We start from the raw sequence: 22759 nt of genomic DNA on the forward strand, positions 1-22759 counted from the left end.
TTTGTTACAGCTTTTACATAATTTACCTGAATCAGACAACATCAAATCATTTCTAATCTTACTGTCTGTGTGTGTTGTGTTGTCAGGATGTGGATTGTTGTGAATCTTCAGTGTATGTGACTGATGATGGGAGTCTGGATTCAGTGTGGATGAGCAGAGATCAGAGTCGCACACCACAGACACTGCTGGACTCTAAACTCTCTGAAGAGAAATCCAGACACACACAGAACTCCGATCTCAGTCTGACTTTACTCTGTTATACTGAGTCAAAGCTCACAGACACTCAGGACACTACAGTGTGTGACAGTAAACAGAGCTTACAGGAGGATCAAACCTCCACAGAGTCTCTGGATTCTGTCTGTAACGCTGGAGAACAGCAGCAGATCCTGCAGACCAAACTGAAGATGTGTTCTGTTAAACTCATCGACTGCACGAACCTCATGATGAAGATCAAAACTGAATCCACAGAAATCAAAACTGAACCCACAGAAATCAAAACTGAACCCACAGAAGAGGAAGATCCCACTGAGGAGGAAGATGATGATTTTATTCCATCAGGTATGTCACCTCAATTATTGTTGTATTTTTAACTGTCATGTGAGCACCTGTTTTGGGTTTTCAATCACAAACTCACAAATCAAAAGACAAAAAATGTAAGTACTATAATTTTAGGTTATATTTAATACTTATTATACCACGGGTCTGTTGAATGCTTCATTCTGATTGGCTGATAAATGTTTCATGGGTGTTGATTATTTTTCTGTAAAATACACACCTTACCTGTAAAATGTCATAAAAATAGGCACAAGAGCAATGTTTGTGGTGGTATAAGTGGAATAATTGACTCCTGTCCTTTGAATTATTTGAAAATTTTATTCAACAATTTGTTCTCCTTTCAGAGCACGTTCATGAGCAGACTACACGCCAATTCACACTGGTCAGACACAGACTCCAACAGATGCTGTTTTTGGATCAAAGTAAATGAGACTTTAGAATGTTGGTGTCTATTGGAGTTGGTAGTTGTCTGCTGACCAGTGTGAATTGGCCTTACAGCGTTGCTGACGTCACCTGCCAATGTTTTTATTCTTATTTTTATTTAAGCCATCATGCAAACATTGTAAATAATACCTCATCAGCCTGTTTAAATTCACAAAGTACTTGCCAGCATATTCTGTGTCTGTATGCTGGCAACTACATCAGCAGGAGACGTCAGCAACATGCGCCACAGTCTGGTCATGAACAACAAAAGAGGAGAACAAATTGTTGAATAAAATCGATGTTCATGTTGTTGCCTCAATTCTTCCAACTCCACCTTTGTGTTAATAAGAGTGAAAAGACAATTTAATTGTTTTATGTTTCTTTCAGATGTGAAGAGTGATTCATGTTTGGATATAGAAATAACGTCCTCAACATCAAAAGAGCGACTGACAGCACAAACTCTTTCCTGCATCACCTGTGGAAAGACATTCAGCTCACAGAGACATTTAGAGAGACATGAGAGAAAACACACAGAACGGAAACTATTCACCAGATCTGAGATCAGCTTTACTACCTTACAGGAGAAGAAACTTCATTCAGAAGACCACAGAGAGAAGAAGAAGAAGCAGTTTCACTGTGAGCAGTGTGGGAGGATTTGTGTCTCTTCCTATAAACTAAATGTTCACATGAGGACACACAGTGATGAAAAGCCTTTTAACTGCACTGAATGTGGAAAATACTTCAGAACCAAAGACAATCTTCAAGTTCATCAGAGAATTCATACAGGAGAAAAACCTTTCCAGTGTCCTCACTGTGAGAAGAGATTTAGGCATAAATGTGGTTTGAAGACACATGTGCTTTTACACACCAATGAGAGACCGTATCAGTGTAGTGAATGTGACAAAACCTTTAGGGATTCACGTTCATTAAAATCACACCAGAATATTCACATTAAAGAGAAACTCTATCAGTGTTTACACTATGATAAACGTTACAGTCATAAATATCAGCAGATAGTCCATGAGAGAGTTCACACTGGAGAAAAAACTCACTACTGTAGTGTCTGTGGGAAGAGTTTTAGTCAACATGAAAATTTAGTGACACACCTGAGGGCTCATACAGATAAAAAACTTTTCAGATGCTCTCAGTGTGACAAGACGTTTAATTATTCATGTAACTTAAAAGTCCATCAGAGAGTTCATACTGGAGAGAAACCTTACGTCTGCGCTCACTGTGGAAAGAGCTTCTCTAATTCATCTCATTTAAGAGTCCATGAGAGAGTTCACACTGGAGAGAAACCTTATCACTGTAGTGTCTGTGGGAAGAGTTTTAGTCAAGTGTCTGCATTACTAAATCACAAGAGTAGACACACAGGTGAAAAAACTTACAAATGCTCTCAGTGTAACATGACATTTCAATATTCAGGTCACTTCAAAGTCCATCAGAGAGTTCACACGGGTGGGAAACTTAACATCTGCACTCATTGTGGAAAGAGCTTCACTAATTCATCTAATTTAAGAGTTCATCAGAGAGTTCATACTGGAGAGAAACCTTATCACTGTAGTGTCTGTGGGAAGAGATTTAGTCAACGGCCAAACTTGCTTAAGCACCAGAGACTTCATACAGGTGAAAAACCTTACAAATGCTCTCAGTGTGACAAGACGTTTGCTCAGTCAGGTTCCTTAAAAACGCATCAGAGAGTTCATATGGGAAAAAAAAACTTAAGGGTGACAGAGAATGAAAAATCGTTTTTACCTTGTGTTAATTGAATAAACAGTAATTACCTGCATTTACGAACATAGGAAAAGTGCTAGACAATCTGAACATCTCCGTTTCATAGAAATTCCTACTTTAGAAATGTCTGCCAAAAAATGACTCAATCTGAACAATGGATACATGTTACGTAAAATGGATCTCACTGCTCCCCCACTCTCATTAATCCCCCCCTTCAAAATAATTTTGTACAATTTTTTTCTGTCCTTGTTTTGAAGACGATGAAGTTTACATTCTTTTGAGTGGCAGCCAATCAGCATCAAGTGCTTGCATTTCATAATAAGGTTGCCATTTAAGCCAGAAGGGAAGCCAAACAGGTGCAAAACCACATATTTAAAATCCTCCGAGTTTTTTTAGGAAGCTTACCCAACCAAAATGTTGTTGTCTACATGTCACATCACAGAACAAGAATAAATACCCCATTTAATCAGTCTATGTCAACTTTGAAAGGAATAATTTAGATAATTTACTCACCACCATGTCATCCAAAATGTTGATGTCTTTCTTTGTTCTGTAGAGAAGAAAAAAGGTTTTTCAGAAAAACATTGCAGGATTTTTCTCATTTAGACATTATTGGACCCCAACAGTTTACAGTTTCAACGCAGTTTCAAAGCTGGTGGCTTTGTAGTATTTACCACAGGATTTGTTGTCAAGTATGTAATATTACTGCAGTATTCCTGTAATATTCTTGTGGTATTACTTTCATATTTCTGTTGTATTTCATCTTTTACCCTGTCTGTCAATAAATGTAAGTAAAATACAAGAAATTAGTGCAAAACTGAATCTGTGGATTTTATTAAACAAACCAGTAAAACAACTTTAGTGAAACAGAGGAAAATGTTTCTTTGGTGAATATCATCTTCTGGTCCTTCTACTTCTTCCTGTTCTCCGTCAGGTAGATGCTGTATCCTGGTTGCTTTTTGTCACAGCATCTAAATGAAAAAGTACATAATAATCAAAATGCTAACAATAAAAATGAAGGGTTGTCCTAACAAAACTTCAATCACAAAGGAAAGTTTTTATTTTAACCTTGATCCCTAAAATAAAGTGCTAAGATATACAATTCTTATTTATGCTGCAATGTAGCATTATTTTTCTTACCATATAGTAATAATAATAATGTGTTTTTAAATGTTCAAGGTGAAGACAAGTAAATTAAGATCACTGCTCATATTGTTATGCAGGCTGCGCCACGAGCTCGTGAAGTGATTAAACTGCCAGCAGTTGAGCTACAACAAATCAACGGATAATGTTAAAGTTTACCATATATTAGTCATATCAAATTATAATAATAACTGAATTAACATCATTGTAAATTAATTTCAGTAAATTAATCAAGAATTTAAGGAAACTTACCTCAGAATCTATCACAGAAACTCGCCTGAAGAGAAATTCTGTTATCTAGAACAAAAAAAAACTGTTAGATCATATGACCTCTGTAAGCTTCAGTAAATTTATCACATAATACTCTGAACATACATTTTTATCATATTGAGTGAAACCAAACAAAGAAATTTTCCACCGCAATGCAAATTGAGGGTAAATATGGACAACAATAAATTGAACCACTTTGCTCCAAAGTTTCTTGGTAGGCTATGTGGAGGGGTGCATACTTGTTAAGCAGTAAGCGTCTGCTCTCGTCAGTACAGCAGGAGGCGCTGCAGCTCTTTAGTCCGCAGATAAACTCACTAAAGAAAGAGCGCGCGTGTGATGTGTTTGTGTATCCTCAGTGTTATTCTCTCTTGCGTGGTTCATTGAGTTTAAACAGAGTCTTGTCTCTGTGTATTTAAGTGTTGAGACGTTGATGTTGAGATGTGCTGTAAATCAGTATGAACTGATCTGTCCATGCTGGATATATTGATGATTTAATCACAGAAATCTCTCAGCTGAAGAAAGAGGTGGCGTTACTGGAGACAAAGCTGAGGTCAAGAGGAGATTTAGCAATGAAACGAGAGGTTTGTACAGCTTAAACATCATTTTCCTGAATCAGACAACATCAAATAATTTCTAATATTACTGTCTGTGTGTGTTGTGTTGTCAGGATGTGGATTGTTGTGAATCTTCAGTGTATGTGACTGATGATGGGAGTCTGGATTCAGTGTGGATGAGCAGAGATCAGAGCCGCACACCACAGACACTGCTGGACTCTAAACTCTCTGAAGAGAAATCCAGACACACACAGAACTCCGATCTCAGTCTGACTTTACTCTCAGAAATGAAAACTGAACCCACAGAAATCAAAACTGAACCCACAGAAATCAAAACTGAACCCACCGAAGAGGAAGATTGCACTGACGAAGATGATGATTTTATTCCATCAGGTATGTCTCCTCAATTATTTTCAAACATTTTTAACTTTCATGTGAGCACCTGTTTTGGGGTTTCAGTCACAAACTCACTAATTAAAGACGCCAAAAAAAGTAAGTATTCAAATTTTAAAGGAGTTTACCCCCAAAATGATAATGTGATCATAAATCACTTACCCCTGTGTCGTTCTAAAACCTAAAGTGCTCAGATTCTCTTCAGGACACATTTTTAGATATTTTTGAAGAAAACAGTGAGCCCATCAAACACAGAACATTCCCTTTAGTTTACTTTTAAGATTTAATGAATAAACTTTAATAGCCTAATGGATGGATAATAAAATACAATGTTATCTAAATACAATGTGATGCTGAGGTATTTTTTAAAAAATAAAAAATAAGCTTCAGTTCATGTTGTCTGAACAATAAACACTGTTTAACACATGATTTTTTTAGTACACTCTAAAAACATTGGGTTAAAATTAATCTTGGGTTGTTTTGTAAACCAACATTGGGTCTAAGATGGACCAGCTGCAAAATAACTTTTTGTTGGGTTTAAACAACCCAATGTTTGGTTAATGCGTTTAAAGCTGTTAAAATGTTTAAAAGTCTAATTTTTGTAAATTGTTTTGTGGTTTAAATTGTTATCATACGTTTCATTGGGGCGTGTATAAATAACAAAGCATATATTTAATTGAGAAAGCATATTTATTGCCCATGGACAATAAAAGAGTACATAACATCTAGATTAGGGCAAATAAGGATCTGATAAGGTGTAGCGGCTCTTTGCTCTCCGAGTTGATGTCTAATTTTGTTTATTTGGTCGCTGCTACAGATAAATATGTATGAGTCAATAAACTCCTACAGTCGTCAGGACTTAATAAACATTTGAGTTGCCCATAGCAGGGCATTTATGTTATCTTTCCATCGCACTCACAACATACCCGACTCCATTACCAGAGAGCCAACACCGGCGTGAGAGAAAACAGAAGCGGGGCTGTATAGCGGGTCTTGGTGTCAGATTACAGAAAGATCCACACAGACCACCGATCCCCAGCCTCTTCCTCTCAAATGCTAGATCTGTTGTAAATAAGATTGGTGACCTGGAGCAACTTTTAGCCGCAAATAATTCAGCTGGGGCTTTCAGATCACCTATCTCTGCTCCTTCACCCTGCCAACATCCCTTTTAGGAGGGCAACAAAGCCATGTATCAAACTATTACAATTATTTATTGTGTATACACTATATGGAGAGTGCTCCTATTTTCTTTGTATTGTAAAGTACAATGACAATAAAGGCATTCAATTCAACCCTACACAAACTATCCAATCTATGATTAAAAAATTAGTATGTTTCATATCTATTAATCTAAAATGACAGATGCCCAGTTAACATAACAATTAGATCAAGTAAAAACAAGTTATAATGTATTGGCAGCAGGTTGTCATAGCAGAAATAAGCCCCGACAGTGCACGCATGGAAAAAAAGGTTAATTATGTATTAAAGTCAAATTGGAAGTAAAAACATAGTAAAATATAAAAAACTGTTTTTAATAATGCTGTTTTCTTTTAATATAGGTAACACTTTATTATCATATATTATCATATGTAACGAATACAGGGCTTGACATTAACGCTTGTCCTGGACAAGTGAGAGACAATTTTACTTATCTGAGTTTTAACTGTATTCCTACTTGTAAACATGTCTACTTGCTAGTTCACCAACAAAATATATATATTTTTTTGCAAAGCAAAGTGTGCAATTTTTCCATTCTATTCACATGCTAAAATTCAATAAATCTTAACTCTTTCACCGCCAGCGTTTAAAAAAAAAGTTGCCAGCCATCGCCAGCGGTTTTCATGATTTTCACAAAAGTTTAATGCCTTCCAGAAAATGTTCTTCTTCAAATATATAAACATACAATATACCAAATGAAAGAACAGACCCTCTGCTTTCAAACAAAAAAAAAAAAACGTTTCATCCTACCTTGAGTAGTTCTTTTGTAATCAGCTTTTGAATATGAGTAGGTTTCTGCAAAAACACCACATTTTGAGCAAAAATCTGAGATATTTCCATTTTTGTCACAGACTTTTCATAGAGATCCCATTCAGAGCGATCTTAAAAACAAACACGGACATGCAGCAGCTTGTCATAGGGCAATACTTCCGGTTTTAAAAAGTTCCGAAATTGCGGAAAGACGGAAAATCTCGTCATTGGCGGGGAAGCGTTTTCTCTTAATTGACGAGATATCTCGTCAATGGCGGGGAAAGAGTTAAGATTTTCTTCGTACTTTTGTAGACAGGAGTTGGCAAAATGACAGGAAGCAGTCTGAGTGGAATATGGGGTTCTGTAGAGAATAATGTTTAGTTTAAATTAGTAACTTTTTTGTCATAATACTCAAACAACTGTTGTATTCCCAAGTGTTTTTGATGTTCCTGGTTCCTGGCTGGCAAGTTGCAGGATTCTGTCTTTAAAATGCAAGGCAAATAATGAACGCTATATGGCCTAGCTTATCAGTAAACTACGTCTGTGTGTAGTAAATGGTGCTTCATCTGAAAGCAGGTGTTTATCGGCTTTACTAATGAGATGCACATACAATTAATCATGCAACCCTACATACATTGAAAATTACATACTCACAGCAAAATAAACAGGGATTCTTAATAGACCCCTTCAATGTTTGGACATTGAACGCCTAGGTTGTGTGCACGCGCAGCATGGGGTCAGAAAAAAGGCACGGCTACTAAAAACTAATCATACAATACAGGCTTTCTAATTTAATCTAACAGGGCTGATAAATGATGACTTACCTGAAATGAAGTGAGCACTACAAACACTTCACAGCCCACGAAGCAACACGTAGGTGACAATGCTCTTTGGATTCAACCAAACAATACGCAACTCCACTTGATAGAATGACTTTTCTGACCCTGACATGTGCAGTGCGAACTGCGAATTCTCCTGTGACATTAACCGTGAAGGGGTCTATAAAGAAATGCTTTGATATGCCTCATTGTATTTTCAACCGATAACTTTGAATAATAAAAGACAAAAGTGCATTTTCATTTTACCTGTAAAAGCTGGTTTCAGAACCTCCAAGCTCCATTGTTTGGCTTCTCCTGGACAAATCAGAATCTCAATTCTTCATCCTTATTGTTGTGACAATAAGAGTGAAAAGACAATTTAATTGTTTCATGTTTCTTTCAGATGTGAAGAGTGATTCATGTTTGGAAATAGAAATAACGTCCTCAACATCAAAAGAGCGACTGACAGCACAAACTCTTTCCTGCATCACCTGTGAAAAGACATTCAGCTCACAGAGACATTTAGAGAGACATGAGAGAAAACACACAGAACAGAAACTCTTCACCAGATCTGAGATCAGCTTTACTACCTTACAAGAAAAGAAACTTCATTCAGAAGACCACAGAGAGAAGAAGAAGAAGAAGCAGTTTCACTGTGAGCAGTGTGGGAGGATTTGTGTCTCTTCCTATAAACTAAATGTTCACATGAGGACACACAGTGATGAAAAGCCTTTCTACTGCACTGAATGTGGAAATTCCTTCAAAACCAAACAAAATCTTGATATTCATCAGAGAGTTCACACTGGAGAAAAACCTTTCAAATGCTCTCAGTGTGCTGAGACTTTTTCTCAGTCAGGTTACTTAAAAACCCATCAAAGAGTTCATACTGGAGAGAAACCTTATCACTGTAGTGTCTGTGGGAAGAGTTTTACTCAACATGCTACATTACTAAATCACACGAGACTTCATACAGGTGAAAAACCTTTTAAATGCTCTCATTGTGACAAGACGTTTGCTTATTCAAGTCACTTCAAATCCCATCAGAGAGTTCATACTGGAGAGAAACCTTACGTCTGCGCTCACTGTGGAAAGAGCTTTTCTAATTCATCTGAATTAAGAGTTCATCGAAGAGTTCATACTGGAGAGAAACCTTATCAATGTAGTGTCTGTGGGAAGAGCTTCTCTAATTCATCTCATTTAAGAGTCCATCACAGAGTTCATACTGGAGAGAAACCTTATCACTGTAGTGTCTGTGGGAAGAGTTTTAGTCAACGGGCTAACTTACTGAATCACCAGAGACTTCATACAGGTGAAAAACCTTTCAAATGCTCTCAGTGTAATAAGACATTTGCTCACTCAGGTTCCTTAAAAACCCATCAGAGAGTTCATACTGGAGATAAACTTTAACACTGTAAAGTTTGTGGGAGTTCATCAACAGTCAAACTTTGTAAAACAAGTTAATTGTAAAATAAGAACAAAAAACTAAGACTATGTGCCTGCCCTATTGTAACTTTAACCATTTCCCAAATCATTTCACCTACCTCTGCATTCTGGGATGCGCTTGACCATTTGGCCCAATGGTGGAAACCAACCGGTGTCATTAGTCGGTGGAAAAAATTCAAGATTTTACAAACTGTTACTCTTGTGTCTCATGTTGATACGCTAGATGATGTAGTGATTGTGTGCGCTGCACTAACAAACCTCTGTAAAAGTTTGGTTCCCAAAGGCAGAGATTACAAATAAATCATTCATTTTAAATGCTTAATGATTAATGCTGAGACGTTAATCCGAGGTCCTGACTCTTTGTGGTTGGTAAAAATCCCAGGATGTCTTTCGAAAAAGAGTAGGGTTGAGCCCCGGCATCCTGGCCAAACTTACCAGTTGACCTACTAATCATCCCCTTATATACTATGGCTATATCAATCTGTCTCCTCTCCACTAATAAGCTGGTGTGTGGTGGGCGTTCTGGCGCAGTATGGCTTGCGTCGCATCATCCAGGTGGATGCTGCACATTGGTGGTGGTTGAGGAGAATCCCCCTTTTTCATATGTAAAGCGCTTTGAGTGCTGCAGAAAAGCTCTATATAAATGTAACAAATTATTATTGTTATTATTGAGTAGTTCTGGTATAAACAAGACATGTTGAATTCATACTTGGGGGAGATGAAGTTTGAACATTGAGACATATGCAACTGAGATTGTCCATCAATAAACTGTGTTCTACCATCATTGTCTCCTGTTTCATCTGCTCTTCTCTAGCTTTAATCAATCAACCACTTGACTGATAGAAGACTGTTAAGCACTAATTTTGGTATTAAGAGCTTTGCTGAGTAAAGCGATATTTTCTGGCAGGATCTGGTGTCTGGGGCTGGATCCTCAATATTTGTCTGTCGTGGAGACCAGGGGCCTCATTTATAAAGCGTTTTTACGCACAGATTTGATCTAAGACCGTGCGTACGCTCAAATCCACTCAAACGCTCAGATTTATAAAACTTGTCTTTGACGTGGAAAAGTACTTACCTCCACGTCAGGTTCCGACTTGACGTACGCACGTTTCCTTGTGGCAATATTGCAATATTGCAGGTAGGCATATTCGAAACTTTTTGTTTTGTACCTTTTGTGGTCGACATGCAGAAACATTTTTCATTGGTTTGGAGTTGTCCTTATTCAAAAAAATAAAAATAAAATGGTTTGTGCTCTTTTGTTAGAATTCATATATTTTTCTTAAGACTTTGGAAAATATTTAATTAGTTTTTTTCTCTTATGATATCTTATTACATAAGAAATATTATTTGATTAATGTGTTACTTTTGTTTGCAACGTTTAATATAAATAAATGTAAATATGGTGATTATAAACCATTATTCCGTATTTTTCTATTAGAAGTTAAGCAATAGGCTACCTAAAATCTATTAATAATCTGATAAACAAGAAAGCTGCTAAATGTATTAATGTATGTCAGCATTTCCATGTTTTTATTTAATTATTTTTCTCTTTCATCCCCTGGCTAATGTAAAAAAGTGTTGAATATGTTTGATAATAAATAAATAAATATTCAAAACTTTTACAGCGTCAACATCATCTGTATTAGAGCTTAGATCGGGCACAAAAAAACATAACCGAAGCCCCTGCACGTTGTGTCCGAGCCCAGTCCGACCGACACATTACCGACAATGTTTTAATAGTGCGCCGTGACGTTCTCAACTACAATTCAGAGTTTTTTGAATTACAGAAATCTGTTTAGAATTATCTTAATGAGCTAATGCGACAAGGACGAAGCATGTAAACTGAATTGTTTATTCAGAATAGAAATGTAAAAACATGCCTCAATGATGCACACAGAAAATGAACAAACTGTGGAGAAGGCCTACTAGGCTACTCCAAAATAATTTAACCAGGTTTTAGAATATATTTTAAAACAAAATATGTTGGCCTATTTTGATATTTTAAAATGTAGGCCTATTCTAATGCAAAAAGATGGCGCCCAAGCTATAGGTTCAGAAAACGATTTTCTAGTTCGTCATCTTTTCAAAAAATATTTAAAAATATAGCAAAATTGTTTCGCAGTGTTTAAGGCACATGTAAATGTTACAGAAGCGTACAAATGACACGCAGTATGATTATCGTGCAATAGATACGCCAAATTCCGATTTTGCGTGCATATGATACGCCAGTCCTTCCCATTCACTTATATGGCGAATCGTTTCGTGACGTTTTATTTATTGTTTTCTCATTTGTTTTCTGTTTTTTTTTACCATTTTCGCTTGGGTTTAGGGTTAGAACAACTTTTTATTATATAAAAATGACATCCTAACCCAAACCCCAACTCTAACCCCAACTCCAAGCGACCATGGCTTAAATATAGATAAAAACATAGAGAAACCTGTATATTAAATAACCTGCTTAAACAAATGTGAAATCTAACCCTAAACCCAAGAGAAAATGGTTTATATAAGTGAATGGGAAGGACTGGCGTATCATATGCACGCAAAATCGGAATGTGGCGTATCTATTGCATGATAATCACACTGCGTGTCATTTGTACGCATCTTGGTGAGAACGGCAACGTTACAGAACATGTGCTTTATTGAATGAAAGTAAAACCGATCGAATTTAATGATTAAAACGACGTGAAAGGAACTAAATTGTGAAGCCTCGATGGATCCAAGGGACATGCGACATTTAAGAGTGATGGGTATTTCAAAAATTAATACAAATTATTCCCATGCATCGATTTTAATGTTAAACATCTGTAAATCGAAATGAATCCATATGGAATATTATCCGACAGTTTAAGATACGATCTTTGAATTTTAAAGTCGAAAATATCTTATTTTAACACCGCCGCGCAGGAGGCATGGCAAACTGAAACAAAACTTTAAAGACACAAATATAATAATATATGTTTAGCCTACGTGTAAAACTATATTTAAATGAAACCCGTGAATTGAAAGATCCACTAATAATCGCCTTAACTTGAGTGATGTCAATAAAGTTTCCATGTTAGAATTTAGAAATATTAAAAACTTAAGCAAACGACAACAAATATGTTTTCTTACCACTCACCATTGTAGCAATCAGAGAATTTGCCCTTTGAAAATTTAATATTTATATGCTAATGAATTAAATTAGGGGCGTTTACAAGGCGGAGTTCTAAAAGCATTCAGCTGCGCACAATTTTAAGATAATTTGTGATTTATAAACCGCACATCTGGAAAAGAGGCGTACGCACGTTTTTTTGTGCGTAAGCTCCTTTTCTCTGAATCACACTTACGATCATTTCAGAAATTGTCTTAGATGAAATGTAGGAGAGTTCCTACGTCGCACTTTTATAAATGAGGCCCCTGATCTAACAGTTATGGCATCACGAACAGGATAGAATAATTGCTGTTATCCGTAAGAACGGAGTATGGATTATTTCTCGCATGACCAGATGGTGAAATGTCCCAGACCACTTGGCTTCTGACTCCGAGCCACGAGTGAAGGCGGGGGTAACTCCAGCAGGTGTCTTCTCCTGACTTAACTACTCAAGCAAGTGTGAGTGTGTTCTGTTCTGACATTTCATGAAAATTCAGTACATACTGTGTGTGTGAAGTAGTTCTTCAGATATGGAGCAGTCAGAAATTAAGCTAGATTCTGTAATTAAAATGCTAACACAACAGCACAAAGAGCACTTTAAGATCAAACAAGCAGAAAAACTCATTAAAGTACAAAGGGCGGTCTTTAGGTTCCCAAGACAAAAGTAAAGACACATCTAAAGACATTAAAAAAGTATGGAAATTGTCAGTGGTGTCAAAAGTATTCATATTCATTACTCAAATAGAAGTATAGATACTAGAGTTTAAAAAGACTTTTGTAGAAGTTGAAGTATCAACTCAAGCTTTTTACTCAAGTAAAAGTGAAAAAGTACTGGTTTCAAAACTACTTAAAGTATAAAAGTAAAAGTAATGTAAGGAAAAAAATATCATTACGGAAAAAAGCCTAGGCCGCACCACAGGGGCCTATTGTGCACTACCCTATCTCCTCTAAAAAATGTTTCTAAAGGCCATAATAACTAAAGTGTTATATTAAAATGTTAATGTTAAAAAATGTGGGATGCACTCGGGCCAGGGGTATGCAATGTCCGTCCTGGAGTGCCGATGTCCTGCAGATTTTAGCTCCAACCCTTATAAAACCTTGGCTACCTGTAGTTTCAGGTGACTTTTTCAGGGGCTTTTGATTAGACCTGGAGCTAAACTCTGCAGGACATAAGAACTCCATGTTGCCTACCCCTGCACTAGGCTATCTGTTTCAACTGCATACGGTATATGCCCATTAAAAATGAACGCATTTTAGTACAATGCAAACAAGTACATTAAAGCAGTGGTTCTCAAACTGGGGGCCGCGAGATGGTGCCAGGGGCCCCAGTTTTATAATATTTCATGAAATACATTACTTTATTATAAATTCTGTGTAATTAAACCTCAGAACAATAAGGCTACTAAACAAAATCAATACATTTGTATAATTTAATATGTTTTGTTTAATTCAAATTTTATGTTTTAGAATGATTTATGTCATACATTTTTTTGGGGGGGGGGCTGTGAAGGAATCTAATGTACACAAGGGAGGCCGCAAAAAAAAATGGTTTCATAACCACTGCATTTAAGAACCTTATATGTGTACTACTGAGCATTATATATAAATATTCAAATATTGTAATGGTGCAAAAAGTCAAACTTCAGAGCAGGGCCGCTGCTGGCCAAACTTTTACAGTGGTGCCCTCTCTAGTTAAAAAACAACAAACTATAGTATGTGTGAGGATAGAAATATGCTATTGTTATCATTTATAATTGTATTTTGACAGCAACACAATCTACAATTACACACATATGCAATTATATATTAAAGCCTATATTTCTGCATCTGTACCAGTGTAGCTAATGGACTTCAGCTTAATCTAATGTGACAAAGCTGATCTTACATGTCAGTATAAATCCAAGTAATTCTGAAGACTGTCTTTCTTGTAAGTAAATTAAAAGGAAACAGCTGATGTCTATTAACAAAAGCAAAAGTTGGTATGTATGGTTATGTGTTTGATTGATTTAACACTCAAGCATTCAGCTAAGTAGGTTTTGTTAATGCAAATAAAATTTAGGGTAGTTATTAGCATATACAAAACAACAGATGCCTTTAGCATAGATATCTTTGCCATGCTTCAAAAAGCAACGCAGCACAATGTCATTTAAGTTGAACAACTGAAGTTACATGATTTAAACTGGTACATTGTTATACTATTTAAATCACACAGATGAGTTGGTGTCAGCAGCCAGCTATATATTTACACAGGCTTGTGAATGTGAACTGACCTGAAAGTGATCCGCAAGTTTTATTTCGTCCTTTTCCATTTGAAGGCAGAATGCCGCGTTCTGTTACTGTACAAACAGATGGCGGATGTTATCAAAGCATCGTGAGAGCAAACTGCTCCAACTGCTTCGCATGCTTTCTAATCGCTCTCGCGGTTCTTTTATGTTTATCTTTGCAGCGCTATCGAACAAACTTTTGATCATCTGTAGTCAGCTGGGGGGCGGGGATTGCGTACGGCGGGGATTGCGTACAAACCAATAGGGTGTCGGAATGGTGTATGTTTATACTTCTCATCCAACCACAATCGCATTCATCCGGATGATGCAATTTATCTAGATAGGTTTTTTACGCTGAACGAACTCCTGACGCGAAATGCATTCTGGGAAACATCGCTGTCATAAGTCCACACAAGTCTCCTCTGAGGCATCCTCGATAAAATGGGCGGATCAAGAACACATCCGGGGATTTTATGTGAACTTGGGCTTGATGCGAACTTTGATTTGGAACAGTACTTGGTCCGCGACTGATGACGTTTCATAAGTCCACAAGAACACAAGTACACACAAGAACACATAATTGAGAAACGGCCACAGACTCTGTGAGAGCTTCTTGCTAAAGAATTTCTTCATGATGTTTTAACACACGCACAAAGTTTGGGGAAGATTCTTGCTGAAGAATGCTTCCCCGAATATTTTGCCAGGTCACCTTTTATACACAGCTTTACACTTAGGAGATAAAGTCCCACATCAGGATTTGGTTGGTTAGGATCTTGTGACCTGGGGCACCAAATGGGATTGTTAGCCATATCTTTTTAGGAAGATAGGAGTGCAGATTATGCTCAAAGTTCTTAGCTTTGGAACACTTTATCTTAGAATAACAGAAATTAGACCTTATTATGCATCGCACCATGACCTTTAAAATTAGGGATGTCCCAATCAGTTTTTTTTTGCCTCCAAGTCATTTGATTTTTCGCATCTACCGATACAGAGTCCCAATCCAATACTTCTATAAAACATAAAAAAGAATAAAGAAGAGCGAAAAAACAGATCCAGGATGTTCCTTATTTTTTATTTAATTCATCTTATTTTCACATTCAACAACTCTGTAAACAAACAGAGCACTTCTGTAGCATCTCTGCAACAAAGTGATGTCATGCCGCACACGTTGCTATTTCTGTGTGGAGTCAAAAGGGTCAAACTTTGTGCCAGCGCATAACTACAGGTTGACCCAAACTTTAAAACCTGAACTTTAAATTATGCAAATCTATGAGTCTCACACTCTACATGCATTTGTTGCACATGTCATTATGCACAATTGATCAAAAGGAAGTTATAAGAATCAACCTCAGTAGCCGTGTTTGCACTATCGGGCTTCAAGCGGGCGTGCCAGTGCCTGCCGAGGCCTGGGGCGTTAGCATTGTCACTTCCGGGGCATGATCGTGCTTCACTGGTGCTTCGTTGGTGCTTAAGGCCCGGCTTTTCTGGCCCGCCGAAATCGTTGGGCCAGATCGGGCTTCTCGGGGCTAGGGGAGTGGTAAAGGTCAAAGGCGGAGTTTATCTGAACTCTGGCAAGATGCGCATCCATCTGTCTGCAGATTTAAAACTTTAAAAATAACCGGGATCACCAGTAATTTACTGTTTCACGGAAGTTGCCTGCTATCTTTGTACTTCGGACTGAAGAAAATGATCTGCATATGTAAAAACAAACACGCGTTACAACGCCGAACTCGCCATGCTAAGGATCCGGCGCACACCGCTACCGGTTCGGGAGAAGTTTATAAAGTTTCGGGCACAGAACAAAGTGTTTAAAGTGCAACAGTGCTGAGAAATTAAAGATGTGTGTTGAATCATCATTTCATCGTCCATCACTCCATGTATTAAAGCGATCGAGTCACGATGGTATCTACAGTCGGTGAGTTAACATGCTACATAACGTTTGCATACAAAACACTTAAAATACAAATACAAATGCTACATTACGTTTGCATACAAAACACTTAAAATACAATTAACGATTGCAGAAGTGTCTTACATGGGTGTTTTTGTGTTATAGTGTCATCTCTGTTGAATTTTTTAGTCAGCCCTTAGAAAAAGTAACCATGGTTTTATTATAGTCATAGCCATGCTTTCTGGTATTTTGGAGATTAATTAAACTCTTATATGAATGTAGCAAACTTTATATGTCGGTATACTGTATGTGTATTTACAAACCCTTTATACAAAACGTCACATGTGCTGCTTTCTTTTGTGTCCGTTTTACAGAAAAATGCCAACTTAAAGCTTTCAGTTTGTCATCCAGGAGTTTTTATTTTGTATATGAGAGATGATACAGCAACAGATGAAAGAGCAGGAGATGAAACGAAGATGATGATGATGAGACGACAGGAGCCATGGATGTTGAAATCCGTCCGGAGGAGATGTCTTTAAATACACCTGTCTGTGCACTGATATAAACTTCATATGTAAATAAAGTACCGCGTTATTATTACTACGACTGCTTGTCAGTTTATTGAAAATGATTGCTTAATAAGGATCACATCTGAAGCACAGAAATTGTAAGATGCAACAAAATGGTAAATATACCATCATTAACTTAACCACTGTAACATAGCTTTTTAAATACTTGTGTATATTCAGAGTTGATTCTTAACGAGTACATTTTCTAATGATTTCTCAAACGTTTTGATTTTTGAGATGCAAGTAAAGTGATTTTCAGTCCTATTCAGCTATTCGAGGCAGTTCTTTATAGACAAAAGTATTTATTGATTGACACATTATTGAAATAGCTATTAGACAGTAACCTTGTGTTTCATGTGATGCTCAACTAACGTTTTCATGATTAAAGATATCAAAGATATCTTATAATGTGTAAGTATGTTTACATCGCCATAGAACTATAATTACAAACTTAACGTTACATATTTAGACACACGTGCATATTTTAAAATAAGTATTAAAACATAAATGTAAAACTAGGACTCGTTATATTCTTTAAAATATTGTGTATATAGTATAATGGCACATTAGGTAGATGAATGCTTTATTTGTAATTATCCTACTTCATAAAGCTTATTGATCTGATATTGTCTCGTCGTGAGATCGCTCGTGTGCAGCCAACATAAACTTCAAGAGTAACACCGCGGATGGAGCAAACATCTATCTTCTCATCTTGGCTTTCACCGTGCAAACAGCCGCCTCAGTTATGTTCTTTGTTTGTTGAATGATGATGCGATCTCACTCCCGTCTCCTGTCAGATTGAAGTGACTTCCTCACAGTAAAACAGGCGGAGTTGTGTGACGTTACATCCAGGTAGGCGTATTAAGGGCGGGGTTTTCTGAAGCGCTGCGGCGCTATTGGCTTGACAATGCAAACGCGTCGTGATTTTGGCTACACAGCTGGAGGTCTGAGGCTATTGGCTCCGTGAGGCCCGTTTGAAGCCCTGACTCGCACAGGCCCGATAGTGCAAAAGCGGCTATTGACTAATTCTAGCCATAAGATAGGCTACCCAAAAAGACTAAATTAACAAGAAAAACAACATACTGATTAAGCAACATGTCTTATAAATTAGTCACAGAGATTCCCTAAGCTGGTCAGCAGTTTTTTCTCCTATGCAATATTTAAAATAATTACAGCAAAACACAACATAAATTCACAAAATATGTAAATTTTATAGTAAAACAATCACTATATTTAGATTGTAGGGGAGAGCGGGGTAAGTTGTCACACGGGTAAGTTGTCACACTGTTAATAACTCCAACACTAGAGGCTCTATCTCAAAAATCAAATAGCCACTTTATGTGACTTCTTCTTCTATAGTGAACTTCCTGTTCACATGTGGTCAAGATCACTGTAATCTGAGGTTAGCACAATTTTCTTATTTTTCTGCTTAAAAAGTAAAAAAAAATCACTTTACATTTTATGCAATACAACTTTGTTAGGTGTGAATGTTTAAAATGATTATTTTGCACAAAATAGAGGAGACCGTAAAGTGTCTTTTGATACTTTAGCTAAAGTGATATGATGAGCTAAACTTGAGATTTAGACAACATTAGCACACAAGTAAGTATGGGGCAAGTTGTCTCAATGACTTTGGGGCAAGTCGTCACATCTGACAACTTGCCCCTGTACAAACAAACACATCGAACATGCTCAGAAAACATGATATAGAAAAGAATAAGCCTCAATCTAGCAAAAAGCTGTTTCAAAAGAAAGGGAAGCAGAAATCTGGACCTATGAAAAACAAGGCAGCTAAAAGAAGAAAAATCATGCAAGAGTCATCATCAGATGATGAAGAGTGCTTCTGCCTCGTCTGTGTAGAGCCATTTTCAAAGAGTCGTCCAAAGGAGACCTGGGTAAAATGTGTAAAATGCAACAATTGGGCCCATGATGCTTGCACCTCAGGCCAGGCAATTTATGTGTGTCAGAATTGTGATTCTGGAGATGAGTCCTATTAGTCATACAGGGCATCTGTTTTGTTCAGAGGTTAAACATGTTAAGTTAAGCAAGTTATCTGCAGCGTTCCATTCAGTTATCTGGTTTTATGTGAAAGCCATAGAACATTTGAACCAAAGTTCAAAGTAAAGTGGTCTTGCCACTTAATTGAAATGTGCATTATTTGGATTGAAATAATTGTTTTTCCAGATTCTCCAGGCACGGATGTTTATATTTCCAGTTTGGTTTGAGTTTAAAAATTAAAATCAATATTCACAATTAAGTAGTTGTGTTCTTATTTTTAGATAATCTAGTGTGACAACTTACCCGCCCTAGTGTGACAACTTACCCTCCGATGGGGCAAATTGTCACAAGTGCACAGTCACTATTCAACAGTCTACAACTCTGTAATGAGATAAGATATAAAGATGTTATGAATACAACATATGTGCCCAAGACTTCCTTCTTTCATTTGGTATGAGATTTATACCATTTTGATGTATGGTGCTCAGTAAATGTTAGACAGTGTGAAAAGTGTGACAACATACCCCGCTCTCCCCTAATTGATTTGTATAATCAAAATACATTATTTTATTAAACTATACAATAAGTTGTATCCAGTTATCTAGTTAACATATTGTAATAAGATGAATGACAAGGCTATACATACTTTAATACTTTGTTTCTAGACTTCTATTAAGTTTTTTTGACGTGGGCACGATTCTTGCCTCTCTCGCTCTATCTCTCATCTATACAACGTAATGTCATGATCCTGCACATTTTTGTATTTACTGGTAAATTTATTTTGGTAAATTCATGGTAATTATCAGAATTGCTGTGTGAAAGAGGCTATTATCTCCAGCTGTTAAATTATTGTTATTTGATGCAGTAGTTCAGACAGATCACTGAAGCCTAACAGGGTCATGATTGGTTTATTCTGACATCATTAAACAAAGAGGACTTTTCTGAGCACCCAGTTCTTGTGCTTCGAATGTTTTAAAATGTAATGTGGCTCTATAGAAGTGAAAAACTCTTTCATAGTTAAATTAAGTGGAAGATGGTCTAGTTGTGCATTATTAGATGTGTTTGTGTGAACATGAAGGATGTTTCTGCAGAAGATCTTTTAGTAAATCACTTTACACTTCTGTTGAATTTAATCTGGCAAACGCCCTGCAGTTCTCTCATTCACCCATAGAGGCGCAAAAACCCATTTGAGAAAGCAAACAACTAATCATATAATAGATTCAAAATAAACTTTTATAATCTTTACAAATACAACAGAGTAGAAAGGAGATAAAACACAAGATCCAACTCATCATCTTGGGCCTCATTTATAAAGCATGCGTACGCACAGATTTGATCGTAAAGTGTGCGTACGCAAAAATATACGGCAAAGTTCATATTTATAAAAACTGTCTTTGATGTGGAAAAGTGCTTAGCGCCACGTCAGGGTCTGAGCAGACGTACGCACTTTTGCTTGTCTGATTACTGCAGGTTTTTGGAAATATAAGCCATTCTTGCTGTTTGAAATTGGGTTTAAACATTGACAAGTGCTCTTTTATATGTCCATGACATTAATTAGGCATTGTTTAAAGGTGGAGATCTGAAACTGCTCGGCTTCGCACACAAGTACAAGTTCATTTGCGATTTATAGATTTTAAAGGGGTACGCGCGTACGTTCGGTTTATGAATCACACGTACGCATTTTTGATAAATGATCATAAGATCAAATGTAGGATGTTTTTTACACAGCATTTTATAAATGAGGCCCCTGGTTCATGTTTTCATTATGGAGACATTTTTATCATTCTGGAAGGAGTCTGATGAGTTGAATCAGGTGTTTTAAAACATTATGAAGGGAGGACACTGATCTACTAATAATATCATCAAAATATTTAAACAATCTGGAGAAATCTCTGTGTGTGAGGAGTTGAACTGATTTTGCCAAGTGGTTGATGTCCTCAGGGCAACATATTGTGTTGACCCAAGGACAACATTTTTCTAAATAAAACCTAAACCTACCCCAAACCCCAACCCTAACCATAACCAAACCCTAAAATCAGAGGGACGTGATAATTGAAAAACAATTGTCTAGAAACAGCTCATCCTAGATGTAAGCTTAAACTTAAAACAAACTATAAACTTATTTCTGAAATCTGATTGGTTGATTGAAATGTTGTCCCAGGGTCAACATAATGTTGCCCTGAGGACATCAACCACTTGTCAAAATCAGGAGAGTCGTGTGGGTTGGAGTCAAATCAATATTAGTCCGTGATGTCCTCACTGAATGAAACACAGACCTGATTCAGTCCTGAAAATGACTGCATGAGATCAGAAACACCTCCAGAAATCACTGTCTGTATAACACAAATCACTTTATCATCCACAAATGCTGCTTAAAGCTTCATCATGCAAAGAAGAAGCCCAATGAAAACAAGATCCAGAAACGCTCTTCTGTCTGATTTCAAATGGACTGAGACAAAACTGTTCTGTGATCAGACAAATCAAAGTTTGGAAACTAAAGAGGAGAGAGATCATCTGTATTGTTATCAGTGCTCACATCAAAAGCCTTCATCTCTGTTTGTACGGAGGAGAATTAGCGTCTAAATGAGCAGCTTTCACATCTGGAAAGACCTCATCAATACTGAAAGAGCAACATCTGCTTTCATCTGTCTTTGTCTATTTCAGTAAGACATTAATCAACTTCATACTGCATCTATTACAACAGCATGAGTTTATAGTAGAAGAGTCCTGAATACAGTCCAGATCTATAAAAACCATCTGACAAACATTTGAAGTGAAAAATACAACAAAAAAAACTCAGAACAGCTAGAATCCAGTATCAGACATGAATGGGACAACATTCCTCTCCTAAAAGTTCATCAAGGGCTCTCCTCAGTTCCCAGATCTATAAAGACTGTTGTTAAAAGAAGACGAGATTAACATGACCCTGTCACAACTTTATTCACACGTCTTCATTACATCACATTTAAATGTCCTCATTCAATTTTTTTTCTGTGTTTATAAGACTTTAAAAAATAATTGCATTGTGATTTTATTTACATTTCATTCAGTGTCTCAACCTTTTTGTAATTGATCACATAATCATCAAAAAGTCCTGCAGTCAGATCCTGAAGAACACAAAAGCAAAGACGTCCAATATTTGGATTTAGAGATAAATGAGCTGCAAGTCTTCAATGTTGTGCTGAACTTGAACACATTTCAGTTTAAGATGAAGTTAAAAACCCCAACAGTGTAGAAGAAGAGGAATCTTGTCAGTATTTACTTCAGTTTATGATCCTATGAGATTTCTTGCTCCTCTTACACTGACTGATAAATCGCTCTTATAGGAAATGTGTAGACAGAAGCGGAGTTAGGATGAAGATTTACATCCAACACTTCAAAGTCAGATTTAGATAAAGTCACAGATCAGATCCTGTACTGAATAATCAACTATACGATTAAGAGGAAGTGATGTCACTATTGTGTCTTCTTATTCACCAGCAGATCATACTGAAGATCAGACAGACATCTTTACATCTTTATTGGCATCTGTCCTGAAGACCTGAATAAAAATGAAAGAGAAAGTCAATCAGATATGAGATCATCATCAGTGTCAGATCAAGA

At 36.8% G+C, this 22759-nt stretch overlaps 2 protein-coding genes and 1 long non-coding RNA gene across 3 annotated transcripts in view; all 3 read left to right on the forward strand.

Annotated features, from left to right (window-relative positions):
* Positions 1–22759, forward strand: part of LOC141363269 (uncharacterized) — a 180756-nt gene that overhangs the window by 10540 nt on the left and 147457 nt on the right. The window lies entirely within an intron of this gene.
* LOC141363139 (uncharacterized) lies at positions 1322–9644 on the forward strand. The gene is made up of 2 exons (XM_073865696.1): positions 1322–2738; positions 8264–9644. Exons 1-2 carry the CDS (start codon positions 1353–1355, stop codon positions 9263–9265), a joined length of 2388 nt encoding a protein of 795 aa, XP_073721797.1. The 5' UTR covers positions 1322–1352; the 3' UTR covers positions 9266–9644.
* On the forward strand, positions 16052–17192 carry LOC129450869 (uncharacterized). The gene is made up of 2 exons (XR_012368832.1): positions 16052–16613; positions 16964–17192. It is a non-coding gene; the product is annotated as an uncharacterized lncRNA (long non-coding RNA).

Source organism: Misgurnus anguillicaudatus, unplaced genomic scaffold (assembly GCF_027580225.2).
Source record: "Misgurnus anguillicaudatus unplaced genomic scaffold, ASM2758022v2 HiC_scaffold_33, whole genome shotgun sequence".
NCBI lineage: Eukaryota > Metazoa > Chordata > Actinopteri > Cypriniformes > Cobitidae > Misgurnus > Misgurnus anguillicaudatus.